Source organism: Wyeomyia smithii, chromosome 2 (genome assembly GCF_029784165.1).
Source record: "Wyeomyia smithii strain HCP4-BCI-WySm-NY-G18 chromosome 2, ASM2978416v1, whole genome shotgun sequence".
Taxonomy (NCBI): Eukaryota; Metazoa; Arthropoda; class Insecta; order Diptera; family Culicidae; genus Wyeomyia; species Wyeomyia smithii.
Window position 1 is genome coordinate 42,285,967 of NC_073695.1, and position 23,612 is coordinate 42,309,578.

Here is a 23,612-nt window from a genome sequence, read left to right on the forward strand (position 1 = left end):
AAATTAATTAAATAAACAGCGGTTCTGAGAGGAAATTAGAACCGGAAGGCATAGGAACACACACACACACACACACACACACACACACACACACACACACACACACACACACACACACACACAGAAACACAAATCAACCGATATTGTTCTGTCTGAATGATTCCTCGATTGAATGGAAACGCGATGTAGCGCGAAATTATGGTTGCCTCACATCGATAGATATCGTTGAGCAGAATGTGCGTATGAATCCCAATCTATGCCGCACTAATAACCATCATTTCGGACCGATTATTACTGGCTCTGGGTTTGCTCGTACAATCGTTCGATGCAATCAATTCCAAGCAACTTCATATGCATAATTATACCCAGCAATTGGAATGAAATATTATTAATTAGGAGAATTTCAAGACTTTGGCAGCAGTATCTTATGAAAAAAGTTGCATAACAACAACCATCTACGATTCAATACACTCACATTCCAATGCCAGCAAGTATCCTCCAAGAGAATCCCAATCACACAACGTATAATCCCCACTCATCGGTCATTCTAGAAAAATAATAACAGCCGTAATTATTATTTCTGTTAACAACACAGCAGCAAACAATACATCTGCCGGCCCACTCATGGTCAGTCGAGAGCTTTTGCTGTCGGGCGTGAAAACGGATTGTGATATGATTCCACCTCCCATCCCCCGCACAAACTTCCACTCGAAAGCCATTATTGCCTGCCCCCACAGGTCAATTTATGTAAAATTATGTTTACGTACCGGTGTTTGGATGAATAAGTATGAATTGTTCATACGCAGTGGGCAACAGAACAACAATAAGCCGTCTTCAACTATTCGCTACGTAAACGTGATGGCTGAAGAAGAGAAGGAGCGGGTTGAGTTCACTTCACACTTTCATTATACTATCAATTTGACAAAACAGTACTATTTAAATACTTAGAAAAATCTGCAGAAATTACCAGTTGGACAATAATCCTTTGGATTCATAACTTAACGGTAATTCCCACACCGGATTCAATCTGTTGGAGAGGTGTTGAGATTTTGCTAAGCAACTGAGCCGCTTTTTATATTTTGACTTTAACTTTATAAACAGATTAGGATGAGAATTGGAATTAGAGATAGCATAAGATATCAAGAAACTTTGTTGAAGACATCCAAGCTAATGAGCCTATTGTCGAACTTCAAAACCAATTAACGGTTGATAAATGATTCATACACGGAGAACGTAACTGAAGTTTACTACCGTCAAATGCATTGAATTGAATAGGATTGAATGGATTATATGGCTAGAATCACGAATGGTGCACTACCTTTTCAAACTACGAAAAGGATTTGCTAGACTGCAGGCATTTTTATTCGTTCTGCGTACCATAGTTCGACAATTTCCGCAAGTTTTTTTTCGGTATCCTCTCTTATTCACACAAACTGCTAGGGTGGTACCAAGCAGCTTGATTTGAACTAGTTTCATTGATCAGCACCAGGTTTAAAATAAACAAAAACATCCTGGAATTTTGTGCACTAGAACATTTTTTAAATCACCTTAGTGCCTACTCGTAGCTCTCCATTAGATCACCAATGTTTTTTCACCAAAGGACAGGCAGAAAAAAACAGCTCCCACTGGGCATAATCCAATCGGCAGGTGAACGTTCGATGCGAAAAATCATTCACGACTCTGCTGCATTCAGCATTCGGCTTTCTGCCTACGCGATGAATGCATTTCAAATTCAATTTGATCCGGACTGCGCCGAAAGCGGCCGTCGGTGATGGGACGGGTATCGAGTTCTGTTTTCAACTTTGATGGAGAGAGAAAAATGAAAACAGCGAATCGGCCTCGGGACGACAGTGTCCGTAGTGGACGCGTAGTTTCGTCATCGTCATCAAAATAATCATATTATTCATAGATTCTCGTTTTGATTATCAGAGCCGGCAACCCAATAATAAAAAAAAAAGTTAGGTTATGATATCTCTTGCAGGAGATATGTTTGTATGTTTGCAAATATTATCCTAATATTACAAACTGGACTCTATATTGAGATCACGGTAATTCCCCCGCGAACAATCGGATATTAGTTTTTGTAACTTGATAAAAAATACAGGCTGGAAATTATTCGAGTGAAAAGTCTGTCGAATGGGTTTACCATCCGCTCGCTGGACCCTAACGAGCACTCAAAATTTTGTATTACGACCGAAAGCACCAATGGGCTTAAGTCTTATCATTCCGAGCGTCCAACTTGTGTTGAACTCAGTTATTTTTTCTCTCTTAAAAGCCTTCATACGAAAAATTTTACCGTTCACTGTTAAGTCTGGTCACTGAGGCACAGTGGGTGAAAACTAAATAATATGACACCTAGACATGCAAATTATGTTTTAATTGCGAAGGGTCTACAAACTTGTAATTTAAGCTATTTTGATAAAATAATTATTAACAAAAGATGTCTCCATTTTCAACCCTCTTTTTAGCACACAGTGTCATGCAATGAAACCATTCCTCGCTTCCCGAATCGGACATTTCGGACGACCGTCATTCATTGTACATACGAGACGTATGGTTTTAGTACGAGAGCGTGTCAGCCAGAACTATATTTACCAGGCCACATCAACATTCTTTCAAGCGCCATTCGGATTAGTTTGTGCGTTACTACTAACCGGCGAAGCGTGAGAGATTCTAATTTGGATAGGTTTTGTCATACCCGGGAATGGGACTCAACAAAATTAACTATGACAGGGCTTGATCCTTCAAGCAGTGTGGAATGAACGTGTGGTGTATAGTTTTAGTTTTCTAGATTAAGGGAGTTTCCTCATAAGTTGCAGCTTCTGGGAATGATGTTTTTGTTGTATTTCGATGTGAAAACGATTTTCTTCTAGTTTGGACCCATTTTAAGCATGTTTTTCAATATTCTGCCCTGTGAAGACAAATTGACATTATATCATTTAGTGTTGTTAAAATTCTTGAAACTACTTCAAACAGATCTTAAATAATTTAACCTGTAATGGTAAAGTCAAAAATCTCAAAAATAGCGCTGAAAGTACTACACATAAATCTAATCTAGGACATCTCGTTGGCGTATATTTCTTTCAGGAGCGTAAAGATAAAACTGCCTGTGTGATAAAACGCCGTCGTTCAAGTATTTCAAGTTTAAGAAGCTGACAGCGATCTTCATAACGTGGCAATTCGGAAGGATTGTTCCATGGAAGGGTACGTAGAGCGTAGTGAACGAATTTCGTCTGAGCTGCTTCGAACCTACCAGTCCAGTAAGCATGATATGGACAACAGGCGACTACATTTGAGCGAACCAGAGATCGAAGGCATAGTGGATCCATGAACTTAGTAGAAATTTTGAAAATGAGTCCTAGCTGTCTATTCACCTTCGAGATTACTTCACAATAGTGTGTTTGAAGTGTGAGGGCACTATCTAGCATAACACCCAGGCATCGAACTTGAGTTGCTCGCTGCGAAGGCTGCAAACGATGTAGTCAAATACAATCGCTATCATTCCATGTTTGAAGGATATAACGCTGCATTTGTCGTGTAATTACGGGAGCATCATTCCACAAAACAGCTCACCATCCTCTGAGCTTCGACACAGTCTGAAAGGCTCTTGATAATCTTATAGATCTTAACATCATCCACGTAAAACATTCGGCATCCAGATGGAAGTATTGCTTCCTTGGGGCACTCCAGAAGGATTGGAAAATGTCTGAGATTGGGTAGAACTGATTCTAACATACAGGATCTAAACCAGGTGACAAAAGCGGGAGACACGCCAATTTTCTCCAATCTTGTTGAGAGAATACCGCGATCCACTCGATCAAACGCAGCTTTAAGATCCGTGTAAACAGCGTCAACTTGGGCACCAGTATCCATGGTTTTGAAGCACGTGGAGAGGATTTGAACAAGGTTGGTAGAGACAGACCGCTTCGGAAAGAATCCATGTTGATCTGTGGAAATGTAGAGTTGGCTGCTGGCAAAAAGAGGACCGTTTATAATAATCTCGAACACCTTTGAGCTAGCGCTAAGCGAAGTGATGCCTCGATAGTTTCCGATGTCAGACTTGTCGCCTTTCTTATGAACAGGGAAAATGACGGAACATTTGCAACAAGAGGGAACAACAACGGAAGTTGTGCTGAAGAAGTATTGAATAGAACTGCTAAAGGATGGATCAGGGCATCACTACATTTTTTAAAGCACCCAAGCAGGAATTCCATCTGGACCAATCGAACAGGAAGATTTCAGTTTGTCGATGGTTGCTCTACCAGCCTCAGAAAAATACAAATTTCTGAAAGACTCCAACTTCAGGTTGTCTAGTATTAGCCCACTGTGCTTATGCACTGACAACATGAGGTTTTGAATTTGGATGGATGGATTAAGAGCGCTCTAATGTCGTGGATAAATGTAGGAGCCCTGCTCGGAAGCTGGTTGGATTTGAGTTTGGACATAAACTTGGAGTTGAATTTGTTTTTTCGCGTGGACTTACTCAATGCGACCATAAATCTTTTGTAAAATATGTTCATGTGCCTGCTGTATTTTGATTTATATTTGGATGTGGGAGTTTGACTTGGACTAAGAATCGGGTTTGAACTTGGATTTGGGTTTGGACTTTTATTTGGTTTTTGGATTTTGGTTTAAATTTAGGTTAGGCTTTTGGCTCAAATTTAAATTTGGGTTTGGACTTGGAGTTTAAATTGGGTTAATTTGGGAATTGGGTTTAAACGACGAGAGTTCGACATGAGCTTAGAATGAATGAGCTTAGAGGTTTGGGCTTGGAGTTCGACTTGGAATTGGACTTGGAGTTCGGATTAGATTTGGCTTTGGGCTTGGATTTACACTTGTATCTGGGTTTGGATTTGTATTTGGATTTGAACTCAGATTTTGGTTTTAACCTCAACTTGGGTTTAAACGTGAATTTAGGTTTAAACTTGGATTTCGGTCTATGCTCGGATGTGGGTTTTTGAATTGGACTTTGTTTTTAGATTGGACTTGGCTGTGTTTGGACTTGAATTTGGGTTTAAACTTGGATTTGAAGTTTGATTTCATTTGCATTTGGCCTTGAACTTTGGTTTATATATCGACTTAGACACAGAATTGGATTTGTTCTTAGGTTTGGGTTCGGACCTGAAGTTCCACTAGGATTTGGACTTAGATTCGGATTCGAGTTTGGACTTGAATTTGGGTTTTCATAGGGCTCTGAGATAACAGGAAATGGTTTTAGTATTTTTTATTTGATTTTTCATTTGATTTATGATTTTGAGTACTGGGTAATTCCACAAAAAATACGACTCATTTTCGAGAAGATATTTAAAATGCTATGTTAAGAAGGTATTGATGGTTACAAATATTTTTAAGGCAAAGTTGAGGGTAAGAATTTTTTCTTTCGGAAAAAATATACACAATAAAAATATTTATTTTTGCAAAAAGGTAAGAACAAAATTAAAGGTTAATTATCTAAAACAGCTATTTTCATTCAAAATACAATTTTTTTTATGAAAACTATAAAAGGCTACATAAACATTGAGGACTGTCTGATCATAAAGCAATCAGGAAAATAAAAAAACGGCTTGGGAAATAAAAGATTATTCACAACTCTGCCAAACACACTATGCCAGTTAAACAAAGCATTTGGCAGTAAAAATATTTTAATCACCAATAGAGCAATTTGATATATGTAAATAGGTGTCAGTGTATGTTTTACGAAACAGACGTATCAGGGCTTTTGAGGGTGTTAATAAAAGTGGAACTAATACCGTTTCTTTCAAGTACAGGCATGCTAAATCGTTAAAAAATATTATTTCATGTCTACTATTCTACAGCATCGGTTGTGTTTGCCCTGTCCCGGTTTTTTTTGCTACACAAAGTTAAATTATGCCACGCTCAAGGTCAACTCGCCTTTCAGTGACCGTTCGAAGCTACCACTATATGCTATATGTCTATGCGATTTGGTGTTCAAATGCGCTGAAACAACTATTCGACTAAACTGGTTTCGCCCTTGCGCTGGTTGAGAAAGAGGGCGGCTATACAAGCTAATTAGTTATTTTCGTTTTTTTTTAACTGTATCGCTTTTATATTTTGGTTAGATGAAGAGAATGATTTCTCTGATTTCGAATGTAATTTCGTTTTTCTGTCTGTTCCGTGGATTGAGAATGGAATTTAGAAGGAATAACGGGGCCATGGGTTGTATTTTTTTCAGATTTGTATTTTGAACAGTTTTCATAGAATTGAGAGTTACGTACGTTGTGTGCGGGGATATTGGAAATTACTTATATCTTTGATCTAGTAATAATATTTCTCAAGCCAGATAGAACGAAGTAGACAGAAATAGGCAGCCAACTGTTTAGTGTAGAAAAAAAAATGCAGGGCCGAGACTCGAACCTACGACGACTGGCTTGTTCAAACATCGCACCTCGAGACCATCTGGGAGGGTCAGCCAAAATCTAGAGTGATGAAGTTTTCAAAGGTTGTAGACTGGATTTTGCGGAATTCAAACATAACTGATCTCCTTGGATGTCATCTGCAGATATTTTAACCTACAGGTAAAACGTGTTTACAGCAGTTGACTGCTCAATAACCTCAGTTTGCCGTGATCGTTTACTTCGAGTGGCACTTCTTCTCTTGCCAAATCTGATTTTGAAAGATTTTAAAGATAAAAAGTTCACAGAAAGAAGGTCAACCGTACTGGATTCCTCGTAGGCGTTCCCATCGTTTGGTCATTTATAGATTTCCTTTGAAATGTCAAATATGTAGCTGCAAAAGTAGACACACGTTCAGGGTGGCGAACTAATTTTCTAAATCAAATTCCCTAATTTTTCCTGAAATATAACATCGATTTTCTTGATAATTTCCAGCATTCGGCACATAAAAGTGCAACATAGATGAACGCAACTCTGAAATCTCAGTGGAAAAAGTATTCGATCGGATATGACGCGGTCCCGAATTAGCCTTAGTCAGGTTTATGATGAAACATCTGTGAACCAAAATTACTTACAAATGGTCAAGGCATTTAATTTTTTTGTAAATGCAACTGTTCAAACTTCTCGTTTACGCTTCTCCTCACATTATTTTAGGGTCTTTGGTTTTCGTTAAAACTACTGGGAATTCATATGGAAAAATAAATGAGAAAGAATAGAGATTTTTATGTGAAGTGTTACGTTAATAACGATTGGAATATGTTAGTGTCATTTTTCGTTATCCCATGGTAACTTTACAGTATTTGAATATGAATTGTTGATGTCATTTAGTGGATTTTTTGATATTTAATATGACTTCTTCGACACAAATCGAGATTCAGCCGGCATTTAATTATTTTTGACTACTGGCGACTTGTCAAAGAATTTTCAAGATTTACTTTTTGATATGGAAAAAATATATGTGATTTTACGACTCTTGTTGACGTCTTTATAAACAACTTTTTATGGCATTATAACCATATTTACTGGTCAACACAGATTCGCTCCAAAAGCTCAAACCGGAAAAATTTAATGATTATAGCTACTCAACCATTCCTGTGCATCTTGGTGTCACTAGACATGACCGTTTGTTCAGAGACTTAAATGAGTTTCCTCGTAAACATAACGTGAAAGCGAAGAACCCGGCGAGCAATTTCTATACGACACTCTCACGTAAGTTGACGCGATTTGGTAATGGTTAGGTGCACTAAAATTCATGGGAACGGTTAAAAAGCTATAATTTTTTATTTTTACCGATTTGAGCTTTTGGAATGCACTTTTTTTTCTTTTTTCGACCAGTGTTATCGTTTAATAATTGGTTTTTATTTGATTTTTCGATAACTAGTTTTTCAAATTTCTAAAGCAAGCTGGGCGAAGCCGGCCCTCTCTTCAGTTTACTTAATCGCAATAATTATTGATGGGAGAGATTCGTAGCAATGTGAGTACTTGTAATCATGCCATTTTACAAGTGTTAGGAACTCTATTTCAAAACAAGCACAATGTACTTACTTTCTGCACTTTACGCGGACGGAACGCAGGCTGCTGGGCTAGTCTTCGGCGTTCTTCGTTTTCCAGTTCGCTTTGCTTCTTGTACTCCGCCGGTGGCCATTTCTGATCTCCGCGCTTGTTGGTACCGCCTGAAACGATTGCAACGGGTTGTAACAGCAATTAGAAAGAAGAAGGAAAAAACTTTTAAAGTCGAACGCACTCTGCTGACAGAGTGTTAACTACTGAAAACCCCTACCAGAATCACATTGAACGAGAATCGCTAAACAAAGTATACTGAAAAACACGAATGGCTGTATGGAAGGTGACAAGCAATGGGGGGCACAATTCTGCCCTATTATTGTGTGAATGTGAAACTAGTCAAGTAGAGGTATCTGACAGGTTCTTATTCTCACTTCGCCCACAGCGTCGGCATGTGATTGCTTTTTGCGCTTCCCTATGAACCGTTCAGATTTTCCGCTGCTGCTCGGTTGGGATTATTACGTCAGCTGCACGGGCACGTGGCCGGGCCGGGCCATTGCCGGGCTGTTGACGACGACATGATATCCCCAAGGGCCACCAGAATGGGCGGGTTAGTACGTGTGTACGGTGCACTTTGATTCGATTCACAAACCAAGGTTTTTTCCCCTTCACCGTGTTTTCGAAAGGTACAATTGCTTTTAGTTTTTTTTTCTTTCTCCCTCCTTTTTCCCAGTATGATTGTGACGATGCTTTACAAACTTTGTAATGGGCTATGGGTTTTCAAAGGAAGCGTTCGTTCCGTTCAAAGGCGACGTTTTTTTGTCGGGATCTCCATGACCAGCAAGTTACCTTCCGCGTACGCGGAGCTCGCAGTTCTGATCGCTGAGGTGTACTGTGTCACTTTATTCGCTGTAATTGCAACCAGCTTCAGGGATCGAGAGCGCGATTCCGGTGGTAGGATGAATCTTTAGTGTTCTTTGTGAACTTTTATGTTAGTGAATTTTTCATCCATGTGCTGTAGAAGCTACACCAGAAACGCACAAATATTGACGCAGAAAAAAAGTTTAAAAAGTAGGAGGTTGTATCCAAGACACGACCACATAAATGACGTAGAACTACGTACACTATTAACAAATGCATTGAGTGTTTCATTACCCTAGTAACACAACTGGTTTTATCAAAGTTTTACAGCGCTTTTTTGGCTGTATTGAGCGCTATAAACCTTTGATAAAACCAATATTTTTACTTGGGTAAAGAGTTATAATGTCTACTAATGAAGGGTTGTGAGTTTCGTGAACCGGATTCAGCAGTTAGCAGAACGTGCCGAGTTAAAAACCATACACAGCACATACACACACACACAAATCATACCATATCATACACACACGCACATCATACCATATCATACAGACGCATACACTGCCGTTCCAATCATAGTAGTCCCATGTTCTCCACAAACCTTATGCACGCTGGGACAACTATGCTTGGAAAAGCAGTACACATCATACCATATCATACAGACACACACACATTATATCATATAAACACACACATCATACCATATCATCACACCATACACACATCATACCATATCATACACACATACACACATCATACCATATCATACACACATCACACCATATCGTACACACATCATACCATATCATACACTCACAGCAAGCAAGCGACCAATCAGAGGACGTTATTTTTATTTCAACAAGGCTTGACAATTTTCAATAGTGCAATAGTTCGTAGATTCAAACAAAATTTTTCTGCTTTTGGGCAGATGCGTGTATAATTTTCCAATCGATTGCTGCAAGAATGAAGGAAATCGGTTGAAAACCAACTGACCTATAAGCATTTGAAAAGGGACAAATTTCGTCCCAGTTTTTCAGTTTGCATCCCTGTGTGGTATGCTAAAGTAAAACGTAGTTCTACGTCAAAAAAATCTACTTCGATTTACCGTTGTTACAAGCAGTGCTATCATCTACCGTGGAAACTCTTCCCGATTGATGGTAAACGTAAACTGCAAAACTGTTGCCGCAGCAGCAACCTAACGAACGAAGCACGTGTATAAGTACTGAATGGAGTCAAATTTAAGTACAAGCTTTTCAACTTTTCCGCTGGGCACTGGGCTGGGCCACGGGTTCGCATTTTGGACGAGGTGATGTTTCACGGGAAATTTCACAAATCAATCGTTTGGAAGCTGAATTTGAATTGAATGCAGCTGTGATTGCACTTTCACGAGGTGCGGAAAGTGTATTCATTATAAATAATGGTGCCGGCTGCAACTGATTCGTTGAATGCAGTTCCGGGTGGGAAACAAATTCTCGATGTGGCAGAAGCACTGTTTGTGAAATTTCCAAAATAGGGAACAGAAGTTCAATTTGTGCCAAATGGACAGTGATCGACAATGGAACGAAAAGTTGAGTCGGGGTTTAGTTTTGATCGAAAATCAGAATGGCCTCCAAAGTTCGTTTTTGTAGTGGTTCTAGTTGACTTTGTTTCGAAATTTGAGTTCCGTTCGGAGTTTCGGTGTGAAAAATTACTCGAGTCAAAGATCCTCCGACGACAAAGAGTAATCAGGCTTTCGTTGAAGTTTAGTCGATAGTACAGTTATTTTAGTCATTTCTTCTGAACTGTAGTCAACAATCCACACTCACGAGGCTGATGTCGATTGCAAAAAAATGCGTGATGGTCCACAAATTCCTTTCCGAATTGTCGAGTAAGAGCAAAGAGTTTCATCCTTACACACGTTTTTTGTGGCGGACTGATCCGTGACAATAGAATCTTGAACATGTAGTCATGTTTTTTTTTTAAATTGAATATCAACGGCTCTGTTACTCTCAAGTTAAAGGCAATTACCTTTACTGTCAGCCATAGAGCAGCTTTTTACTTTTTGTTTTTAGCATTTCTGTCGAATTGAAGTACATCTCCCAGATCACGATAATCTATTCCAAATTGTGACTAATACCATGGCTGACCCATTCCCAAACTCTTTTTGCTTCTGGACATTGTTTCAATCGATGTTGATTGGAATCAATTAAACTACTTGTATCAAAATTGACAGAAGTTAAATTCCCAAAATTATAAGCTTGAAGTTTCTCACGATTCGAAATTATGTCGTTTACAAATGCAGAAACTTTTGAGCGCTCGTAGATGGAAAGAAAAGTGGGAGAAAGAATTGCTCTTCAATCATCAGACACACTGTTTTCAATATTTGGGATCTCTCTAATTGGATTCATAAAACGCCGATACAAGAGTTTTGTGGTTGGTTTGGTAGATCAAATAGTTCTTTGATATATTTCCCCTCAACTATCCATTCTCGCGCATTGTGTGTGCGGTTTTCAGGAGAGTTACTCGTTATTGAATACTACAAGGTATACGTGACGTACGTGACGTAGGACTAAATGTATATATTATATGCTGCGATAAACTGTTCATAGGCAACACTACCGTTTATATTTGATGGTCGTCATTGTAATACTAACGATGCATACATGGAAATTTTACACTAGTAGTAGTTGCGAAAATTCTCATAACCCTTATCTTCAAGCATCTATAGTTCTGATAAGAACCGATTCCATAATCTTCAGTATGAAATTCGTGCTACAGAACACTGATGATCGCACCGGTAGCATTGAATATTTTGCTTGACCACGCATAATATCCTGCAGCGTACGATGGTAACTGTTGCTGCCGTATGAAAAATAATGGTAACATGTTCCGCAGTGCCTGGAAGTTGACTCGTATGCAGCTCTCGTTTCTCAATGTCGCGTACCTCTAACAGCTATACTCCACTCGCTATTGTGTGACAAACTAGACTGAAGCTGAATTTTCTACACGCAGTCTTTTGTATCGAGTTCAGAGTAGATTTTTGCCATAAGGGCGTGGCCACGCAGCTTAGAGAAAGACAAACAAACCAAAACACTTTGTTGAGTCAAAATATGTACGCAGTGGAATTTATTCCGTCCATGTTATTGTTATCCGTGCTCGGGAAGCAAGCCAATAACGAGGGAAATGTATGGGAAAACTTGACCTTGGAACTTTTCACCTGTTTTCACCATTAAGCAGTGAAGCAACAATGTTCAACATTATATCCAACAATTGTTGCATATTTTATCTATCCACCGACATATAAATGACTAAGATGCATTAAGTCGTTTGCTTGCTATAATCGTTTGAAATCTGACGCAACATATGCCAGTTTCATTTTCAATTTCACAAAATGTAATCTAGTATAAAAAACAAAGACGTAGTCTTACGTCAAAAAATTTCTTCTTCAATAGCTCCGTCTTCAGCTTCCGGGTCAATCAGCCACCTTTTTTAGATATAGTTGATTGCAGGTGAGTTTAAATATATAGCCCTTCCAAATAAATTTTCCACCTGCTGATTTAATTTTACCAAAATGAGCATTAGAGAGCGGAAACGTACCATAACTTCGAAAGGATATAACAATTCAAAACTTGAAATTAGTCAAAGATATTTTATCGCCGAGCACTGTGTAAATTTAAAACGGCTTTGATATTGTTTATCAATCTCGAGTAATTTGCATTGACACAGTTGAACTATTAGCTTCAGAAAAAATCTGAGGGCCTAGCGATGCTCTGTTAATGCGTAAAAATACTTGTTTTTTAAAGTTAATCTTTATTTTGGCATATTTAGAATATGAATCAAACAATTTGAAGAATTCTGACAAACTCTTTATCATTTCTTAAAAACACTGTTACATCGTCAGCGATTGCCATTACGGAAATGAATTTGTCATACATAATGATAGCTCGAATGGAAGCCGCTATCTTTCTTGAAAGAGGCTCTATATATAACACAAAAAGTATCTTACTCAATGGACATCCTTGGGGAACGGAACAATTAATGTCGATTTCTGACGTGAGAAATCCATTTATTAAGACTTGCGAGTTAGCATTATTGTACAAAAATGCTTTTAAACAATCGGTCAGTTGCGATGGGAAACCGAATTTGTTTAACCCTTTCCAGAGGTAATTATGGTCTACTCTACGTAAAAAAAAACCGCGTAAAAAGCGACCTTAGTGTATTTAATTCCAAGCTAACAAGACAGCCTTTTAAACTTTTAGTTTTGCAGGACTTAGTCAGTACCTACTTTTTTCCTGTTCAGAAATAATTTTCGTAAATATTTTATAGTCGCAGTTTATGAGCTTTTTTTTCTCTGCGTGAACTCATCACAGCGTCCAGAGACATTTGATCTATTGTGATATTGCCTGGGTGTTTTCTGTACTCCGCACTTCATATTATAAGCAGTATCACTATTGGATGGAATGATACGCTTTTCATTTTATATCTGTGCTTGTGTTCCAAGCTTACTGCTCTGCTATACCGAGCCTCTTTCTATCCTACCAATATCGCCATATTACAATATCCTGGAGTGAGACTACACCTAACGCTCCTGTCTGGCCAGGTTATTCATAAGAGGGACTTATCATGCGAGAGGAAGGAGTCCTATCGAAACCTCCTTCCCCGTGCGGATATCGCCGATTACAATTCCCTGGAGAGGGTAAATATTCCTGAGATTAATTCTGTTATAAGAAGGACTTATTTTGTCTTCCTCCAGCCGAGACCGCGTCATAATTACCTTCTTTTCCAGCTAATCTGCAACAACAGCACGAGAAACATTTGTAGGTATAAATGTTTCTAGTGATTCTGTACAGATAATCTGGAAAAAAGTGTTTCCCGTTGGAAGTTTTCTGAAATCCCCTAGAGTATTCACATAAATTTAGTTAATCTGGCGAGTGGACCACTGCACACTGGGCTAGGATTGGAATCTAATAGAACGGAATTGTTAGCGCTCTCAGGGTTTGGTCCCCGTGGTTCAGTGGTTGGCGATTCAAGAAATTGCATATTCTCTGGTGAGTTTCATGTTTAGAATCACAAAATCATTACAAAAAAACATGAAATTCAGACAAATTCGCCAAATACTCGTTTATTCAAAAAAATTGGGGAGACAGAAATTTTGTGTCTTCTACATAAAATTTTATGATTTAAGACTTTATCGAAAACTACAGAGCTCTAGCGTGTAAGTCTAGAAAATTGGTGTCGCAGCGCCATCTCTGCGGCCAAATCGTGAACTAAACTAAACGTCGAATTGAACCTCTAATTACGCCGAGAAACTTTGATGAAGACTGCAAATCGTTTGGATAGAGTATCAAAGCACTGGACTGACTATTCTTCCATGTAATAAATACATAGGAATTGTATTTTTACATGGAACCTATAATTATACTCAAATTGAATTATCACAAAAACACAAAAAAAAACATATTTTTCAAAATATCAGAAAATAAAATTTTTTTGTAGGACAGTTTTATGAAAAGATCACTGTTTTCTAATATTCGCTAATCGATGAGATATTTAAATCACAACAAAAAATTTTTTTTTCCTAATTTTGTGTCATATTTTTACTTAAGTACTTGAAAACCTTCTATACTCAAAAGAAAATGACGTAATTATTCCATTTGGACCACTTCCTTCAGTGGACCACCCTGAAGAAAAACTGTTTAGGATAAGACCACCTCGGATGGACTTTGTGCATTTTTAGTAGACCACCAAGCAGATTAACTCAATTTATGCGAAAATTCGAGGAATTTTGATAAAATTTCATCGGGAAACATCTCATACACCTAATCTGCATCAATATTAACAAAAAGCAAAGCACAGGTGCTATATTTCTTTCAGAATTTGACCTTCTTTTTATTCGACACAGATTTCGCAGCCAACCATTTATTTCCAAAAGTTTCTCGTTGTTCTGGTGCAGATTGACTCGTTTCCCGATCGAAGTTTTTTGGAAATCATTCGAGTTCTCGTATAAATTCAGCTAATTTGGCGAGTGGTCCCCTATTGGAAAGTGATCCACTAAAAGTTAATTTACCGTATATCAATAGAATAAACAATTTAGCGTCATGGTGGTTCACTGAAGGAAGTAGGTCGACTAAGGTAGTTCTACTCTATCCTTGGAATTAACAAATGTTTCTTGGGATTTTGATACAGATTCCCTGGATTAGATCCCGATGGAAGTTTTCTGAAATCGTTCGATTTTTCGCGTAATTTGAGTTAATCTTAACAGTCCACTGAAGGACATGATGCACCTAAAGACATGGTCCAATAAAGGACTTGGTCCACTAGCAAACATGGTCCACTAAATGACATGATCCACTAAAGGACATGGTCCTCTAAAGGACATGGTTCTCTGAAGGACATGGTCCTCTAAAGGACATTGTCCATTAAAAGTCAGCGCTCTCAGCTGGTCTCGAGGTACGATGCTGGCCTTACAAGCCAGTCGTCGTATGTTTGAGCCCGGCTCGGGAGAGTCTGTTAGTGTCAGTAGGATCGTAGCGCTCGCCCCGCAATTGTCCTGTACACTTTACAGTCGGCTGCGAAGTCTGTGTATAGTAAACACAAGATCGAGTTCCGATACGAAATGTAGCACCAAGGATTTGCTGTTTGCCATTAAAAGATAAGGTCTACTAAAGGACATGGTCCACTAAAGGTAATAGTCTATTAAAGAACATGTTCCACTGAAGAACATGGACCACTAAAGGACAAGGTCCATTAAATGTATTGGTCCACTAAAGGTCATGGTCCTCTAAAGGTCATGGTCCTCTAAAGGTAATGGTCCACTAGAAGACATTGTCCACTGAAGGATATAGTCCTCTAAAGGACATGGTACACTAAAGGACATGGTCCACTAATGGACATGGTCCACTAAAGGACATGGTACACTAAAGGTCATGGTCCGCTAAAGGACATGGTCCGCTAAAGGACATGGTCCGCTAAAGGACATGGTCCGCTAAAAGACATGGTCCGCTAAAGGACATGGTCCACTAAAGGACATGGTCCACTAAAGGACATGGTCCACTAAAGGAATTGGTCCACTAAAGGACATCGTCCACTTAAAGACATAGTCCACTAAAGGACATGGTTCACTGAAGGACATGGTCCACTGAAGGACATGGTTCACTAAAGGACATGTTCCACTAAAGGACAAGGTCCATTAAATGTATTGGTCCACTGAAGGTCATGGTCCTCTAAAGGTCATGGTCCTCTAAAGGTAATGGTCCACTAGAAGACATAGTCCTCTAAAGGACATGGTACACTAAAGGACATGGTCCACTAATGGACATGGTCCACTAAAGGACATGGTACATTAAAGGTCATGGTCCGCTAAAGGACATGGTCCGCTAAAGGACATGGTCCGCTAAAGGACATGGTCCACTAAAGGACATGGTCCACTAAAGGACATGGTCCACTAAAGGAATTGGTCCACTAAAGGACATCGTCCACTAAAAGACATAGTCCACTAAAAGACATTGTCCACTAAAGGACATGGTCCACTAAACGACACAGTCCACTAAACGTTATGGTCCACTGGAAGAAAAGATCCACTAAGGGACATGATCCACTGAAGGACGTGACCACTAAAGGACATGGTCCATTAAAGGACATGGTCTATTAAAGGACATGGTCCATTAAAGGACATGGTCCATTAAAGGACATGGTTCGCTAAAGGACATGGTCTACTGAAGGACATGGTTCACTAAAGGACATGGTCCAATAAATCACATGGTCCAATTATTCACATGGTCCATTAAAGACATGGTCCATCCAAGGTAGTTTTACTTTATATCAAGCGAAAAAAAAGTTTTTCGTCATGGTAGTCCACTGAAGGAAGTGGTCCATTCAAGGTAATTTCACCATAAATTTCAATTTATATCAAGAGAATAAAAAAAATTGTCAGAATGGTCTACTGAAGGAAGTGGTCCATTTGAAGTAATTCTACACTAGTTTCTCTCACCGCTATCGTTTCTACCTACTTCTATGACGTGCCATGTAGGGTAAACTAGTCTATAGTGGACCCCTTTTCTATAGTGGACCACCCGCCAGATTAACTCAATTTATGCGAAAATTCGAGGGATTTTCAAAAAACTACCATCGGGAAACATTTTTCGTAGTCAATCTGCATCACATTATTTATAAACTCCGATATACGTTAAAGGAAATTGAGTAAATCTGACAGGAGGTTAAATATAGGTTTTAATATAGTACAGGGGACCACTATAAATCTTGACTAAAATATATTGTCACGCAGATTGTCATATGGTCAAGTTTATTGCTCGCTATAAAATAAACCAAAATATTTACTTTTTAGTACTATTTACAAGAAGAGGTGCTATTTTCATAAAACGGTATCCATACTTGAGGGTTTTGTAAGAGCAAGGAACAAAAAAAGCGGTTCTGCTTGCATAAAATATGCATACTTTCAGGGATACTTTAATAATAAAATCAATTTTTCTTTGTATCAAGAAAGTTTGAACCGAAGATACCATAATTTGAAGTGCACTGAAACCTACAGATATCTTTGGCGTATCTGAACATTATTTAGAGCATCTCGCGTTTGTTCTTCAGGTTGCTCCTGTGGATTGTACGCTCACAATCCGGGTAAAGAGAGAATCTCTAGACGAAGAAACTCTAGTCTCGTGTTGGTGAACAGGGGAACTGAACCGATGGAACTCCCAGCCGCGCAACAAAACAACACGTTGTATTGTGTTAGGGTTTGGAAATGAGACAATCAAATTCTTCTCGTATCGGATGGAAGCAGATAACAAGGGTACAGCACCCTCAGGCATGCAACAGTTTATCATGCAGATGCGTGTTACATATTGCACCTGTGCGGATGGAAAACAACTGGTGGCAGATATGAGAAAGGAGTTTGAAATGGTGCTGCAGACCCGAATATACCATCTTTGTTGAGGCGTTTCAATAGTTGTTGGCAGCCAAATTGTCTATGTAAAACGCTTATTTTGACAAACGAAAAAAAACTAGATGATGGAATTTTCAAACCCCCTTTTTGTTTAAGAGCAACTTTTTTTTCAGTGTAGAATCTCAAGTTGAATTTCTCCAATATTTTCAAATGAAAGTTCAGATGATTCCCTAAACGTCATCTCTTGACAATTTTTTGCAAACTCTCATCTTTAACGTGCATTCACGTGGCGCCTGGATGTTCTGAAACAAAAAAGGGAAAAATGCTGGACTTGAAAAAGGAAAAGGGAACTAAGTGTCCATTTAAAAAAAATATTTTGAAAAAATCTGAGATGATCGATTTGTTTAAAATTACCTTTTTTTTGAATATTTTTTTTTCAGTGCAGGATCTCAAATCCAATTCGTTTCAATATTTTGAAATAAAAGTTCAAACAATTCTCTAAAAGTCATTGCTCCCTAACTTTCCTCTATCTCTCGTCATCATTCAGATATATAGATTTGCAAAGTTGCGTGGCTTAGTAAGGCTGACGCACCCACGAAGTTTGATTGATTTCTTAGAGTGTGCTGCCGACATCTGGTTTACTATTTATAAAAAAGTACTAATTCTTTTAGTTTCTATTTCATAGACAACAGATTAGGAGATTAAAACTTTTGAAATGCAATTTTCAAAAATTTCTATCGTTTAGAATAAATTTAAAACCGGCTGCTGTAAACAACGGGATAAAGTTAAAAAGTCTGCATGAGCTCAAATCGAAAATGACCTCTAGTAGTGTTCATGATATATTGCTGTCCAGAGACCAACCGCTACTATCTCGCACGAGTTAAGGTCAAATAAGCTGTAAATCAGTACCCCAAAGCCGCCCACTTGTTTCTGCCTGCCAATAATTTTGCCATTCCACTATTTTGCCCCCCTCTGCGGGCCAGGGGGTTAGTTGAACAAAGGCAAACCGGTGACAAATGATAGTGTCATCATGCTATTGTCGTGTAGTGTGTGTACTTTGTGGAGAATGCGAAAACATTAAATAATAAAAAACAAAACGAGGAGAAACGTCGCAGTCAGGTCGAAACCAGCAGCGTTTCCCCAGTTGCGTTGCCGGGAATTATGTGCCCACGGCGCGCCACATTACGCTTCGAGTCCCTCGGATGCAATTTGTCGCGCTATAATTTATAGATATTCCACAACATACGACCGACCTGTAATCTTTCAGAACAAGGTATACTAGGTTTTTTTTGTTGATGCCCAGATTTTAGCTATGCCTTCCTGAAACGACAAACCGTGCCGCCGCCGACATTTTCGCGCCCGATCCGGGGCGACAGCTGCAAAAACGCGACCGCCAACGATGATGAATGGCTCAGAGGAAGTTTTTCATTTTATAGTCTGCTGAGTTTGTTATTGATGCTGATCGAAATAATGTCGTTCTGGCAGCGGAAATAAGCAGACGACATTCGCTTGTAGGGAGCCGCATATGTTTCCCGATTAGGGCAACGGAAATTTTCCGGAAAATTATTGCCTCCGTTCACGGTTGCTCGCAGACGCAGGCTTCGACCGGATATTTGTGAACACACAGCCTGAAAACCCTTATCGATTACTCGCACTCATTTCGTCTCCAGGAAAATCCATCCTATCGAATCTTATAAATTGTTTGAAATAAATTCAATCTCATGACGATTGCTGAGCTGATTCTGGCATATCAAACAGTCGTTCGAACAGCTTCCCAACAAAGAGAGAAACTCTCATCGTTAGGTTGTCATAGACGGTACCAGTAAACTGGAGCACTGAACAAGGAAAACCACCTTTCAGCTAAAAAGCGAAACTTCAGCAGGTTCTTGCTCGCAATCAGTGTCAGTAACGGTAGCCGTTTCGTTCCCGAGTTACGATGGATAACGTATAGTTTATTGGCTTTTGATAGAAAAATCTTTTCTAATCTGGATTTCTGGATATTAGGATTAAAAAAACTCTTCCAGAGTGACTTAATTCGTCCTAAAAATGTGGTGTACTAAAAGAAATTGAAAATTAAAAAAAAAAAACAAGAAAACAAGCAATTTTGGATTAAACTCAAAAACCTCAAAAATTGAAAAAGAAATCGGTTTGAAATTAGAAAAAATTGGTCAAAATAAAAAGGAGTTTCAAATTGCGTTAGAAAACGTCGTAAAACGCTTCAAACTAGACCAATCAAAAGAGCTACCGAACGAAAAAGAAATGATCCCAAATAATTTAGTATAATAAATATTCATGAAAAACGTTTGAAAAAGTCATCTAAAAAAACGCAACAGTCAACAAATTTAACAAAATTAAATTAATTATCCAACTGATCGGAAGGTACTCCTGTACCAACCTGCATAATTTACGGGTACTTGCCGTGTGACTGGCTGTGCTTCTTCATCTACGTTTACCACCTATGTGGTAGAAACGTTATCACGAGAAACACGAAGAATAAATGAAAACTTGAACCGATATTAAAATGATGTGATGAAATAAACCCGAAGAGAACTAACGCGACAAGTGGGCGGGGCCACGCACATGGTAATTTGTAAAAAATTAAAAAAAAGGTTCGTTTTTTAAGCATGAAGACGAACGATGCGCGCGAAGTGCATTAGTTTCCCGTCAACTGTTTAACCATCACCAAACTCGTCATTAAAATGCTATCGAGGACGGGGCTACGAAAAAGGACAGAGCAGCCAAATTTAGTCTCCCGTGCAATTGCTGTTACCAGGTGAGCTAGCCAAGTACGCTAGGCCTGAAACTAAAGCTATTACGAATTCATTAATTCTTACGCGAGCTGTTCACAGAATCTCCACAATTCTACACTACACTTTTATTTCACTTCACTTTTTAATTCTACCACTTTTTCACTTTTCACTTATCACTTGCAAATGCGCAGAGAACGTAAACAACTTGAGTTCCTTTACCTACTTAGCTATAAAAACTTAAAGGGTTCGCTATATTTCCTCAGCAGTCCATCTAGGCACTTAAGAAGGCGCTTTGTAAGCGTTGAAATGCGCATTCGCAAGTGATAAGTGAAACGTGAATAAGTGATAGAACTAAAAAGTGAAGTGAAATAAAAGTGTAGTGTAAAATTATTACGAATTACACTAGCTCAAAGTGAACTGCTTCGTTCCTCCTGCCAAGTACAAATTACAATTGAATTTTTTCATGATCACAATCACCTTCTTGAAGCAATGTTGAATTTTATTACCTTGCAATTTTTGAAATACACTGGGGGTGTTTTTTACGCGGTTGGTTGGTACCGCACTTAAAAGATCAGGTTGAATATATACATATAATAATCTTCCGACTCGAGTAAAAATAATCCGCGTTATTGTAAAAATATCCCGTTTGAAAAAACGCATAAAAACAACCCGCGTAAGAGGCGACCCCAGTGTATGCAGTTCTACATTCACATATTTACAAGCCAGAAAAGCTTCTTAATTTGGCTCAGACTGGCGTAAGAATCATAAAAAAGCTCAGAATTGCATTTATAGAAGCTAGAAAAAGATAATAAAAAACAGAAAATAATATCACAATGGACTCGAAATGACACTTCTTTCGAATGATGAAATTAACTCAAATAAAACGCCGCCAGAATAAGGCCCAGGAATGAGCTTGAATTAAGTTTAGATCTTTGAAAAAAGGCAATCAAATTCTAATAGAATTCAGAATAAAGTGAAGCCGCTTCTTGAGGTCTGAATATTCCATAACAGGCAGAAAATGCTCCTTAGTTGAGTTATGAATGATGACAAAACGCTTGCAAAAGCATCTTAAGTTAAGCTCAGGTCGACGAAAAAACTCTCCTCAAATACAAGAATAACCAAAAAACGATGAATTCAAATAGAGCTCAGGTTAGTGGAAAAAGCCTACAAAAGCCAAAAAAAGAAAATTTTCTCCAATCAATATCAGAATGACGAACTTTTTTTAGAGCCAGACATGATTTTTTGAAGGCTCATCGAGAAACACTTCTAAAAAATAAAATTGAGGTTGAAAAAAAAAATCACGAAATAAAAGGCATAAAATTCCATAACAGGCAAATGAAATGATCTCAAACTGATTTAAAAATGATGAGAAAAAGCTTGTGAAGGCCGAACCAACTTAGAATGGAAAGAACTAGAATTAAGTTCAGAGAGACAAAATAAACGCTTGACCAAAAAATACTTGAATTTTCTTCGATTGTTTCTCTAGTAGCTCATTATTAGAGGTAAATTGATGAGCTATGAAATAAATCTATCGACATTTATTGAAAAAAATGTTTCACTTCCTTAGCACATTTCGCCTAGCTGTTGTGCTTTATTTCGTTTTGTTCGGAAAGCACACGAGAATGTAGCTTACGTCAATCGCACTTTTTGTATCTCCACTTTTTCCGCCAGAAGTTTCGTACGATTTTTAACTTGCTTCGATTCTCCTAGAAGAACTCGCGGAGATTCCTGTCGTTTGTTGTGCCTACCTTCCAAATAAAATAGTAACTTGTAATAAGGAAATTAAAACACAAGGCTATGGGCTTGTAATAAAAGCTCCTGAGCTTATCTACCTTCACCTCTATTCAAAATCATTGATCAAAACCAATAATTTCGGCAGACATCGGAATCATTCTTCACGAGAAAGATAAACAAGCTCAAATCAAAGATGAAAACATTCAATGGCGATGATGGTGAATGGGTTTTTTCACCTTCGTTCCGGCTTCCGGGTTTCTCCGAGGTTAACCGTTTTTTTTGCGTTATCCGTATTCGTACGCCAAGTGCCTGCTGGTATCGTAGTAGAGCCCTTCACTTTGTAGGCATGTTTTCATCAAATGTTTGAATTGATCATTTCATGAATAACAATCTGAATAGCTCTAGTGGGAATTCAAAAGCAGAGCAATAAACGATCGGGAACGCGCACTTTCGCAATTTCAATTTTATTTTTGTCGGCACGTTTCCAATGTGAAAAAGCGAGAAAATTGTTCACGTGCGAATTTTTATTTATATTACCCGACATAGGTATGCAAAATTTCTGCCCGCCCGGAGGTACGTAGCATCGACACAGCCGCTGCTGAACTTTTTCTGATCTTCAACCCTCACGTGCATGGGGTTGAACTGGTAGCCCGAAAGAGGGGTAAGCGGAAAATCACTTTCGATAAGATTTGTTCTCGCTGAATGGAGCAAACTGTATGAGACACGAACCAGTGTGAATGTGTACTTGTAGCAAAAGAGCTTCTACCTACAGGTTCCGACTATAGAAAATCGACGGCAGCCGAGTTTACGCGTCACTCGTACGGCACCTGAGCTGTATATACTCTAGGTGCTACGAGGTTGTGCTCGTGACAGCCTCTATTCGACAACGACTACGATCGACGACGACGCTGCAGGTGAGAGAAGAAGCCTGCAAAAAACATTTCATCAGGGTGAATAAAACATTATCATAATCTGAAATCGCTTCAGCAATCATGCCCGACAGCAGGTGAGAGAACGGGTTGTGTTGCCGCTGAGCTGGGGAAAATCCGGAACAAGAAATGCCGCTTTTCGACGTTCGAAAATGTTTTGCATCACTGACGACTGACGCGGGGAGGGAGAGAGAGGGAATTCAATTGGGATAAAAGATGGCTAAAAAAAAACGAGAGAAAGCAGAAGTGCATGTCGGATGGTTGAACGATTCGAGCTATTAAATTTACTGATGCATCAGGAGAAATTTTAGCTCGCAAATAGTCGTGCACTGTAACAGCTTTTTTGTTTTTTCTTCTGGGCTTCCGCTTATGCAGTCACTCCGATTTACGAGACTCATTAAAAAATAGAACGAAAAATTGAGCAAACTATCAGATTCAAGAGATGGCATTTACTTTTTCATAGCTTTCTAAAGCAAATACAATTCAAACTCATTGGAGACAGCATTTATTATTAACAATATACTTTAATTGGAAAGGAGTTGTGATTTAG

General features: G+C 38.7%; 1 protein-coding gene across 1 annotated transcript in view; it reads right to left on the reverse strand.

Moving 5' to 3' along the window:
- Nucleotides 1-23,612, reverse strand: part of LOC129719578 (uncharacterized) — a 199,323-nt gene that overhangs the window by 13,589 nt on the left and 162,122 nt on the right. The window contains exon 7 of the mRNA XM_055670972.1: nucleotides 7,959-8,086. Within this exon, the coding sequence (XP_055526947.1) occupies nucleotides 7,959-8,086 (128 nt within the window). The remainder of the gene's footprint in view (nucleotides 1-7,958; nucleotides 8,087-23,612) is intronic.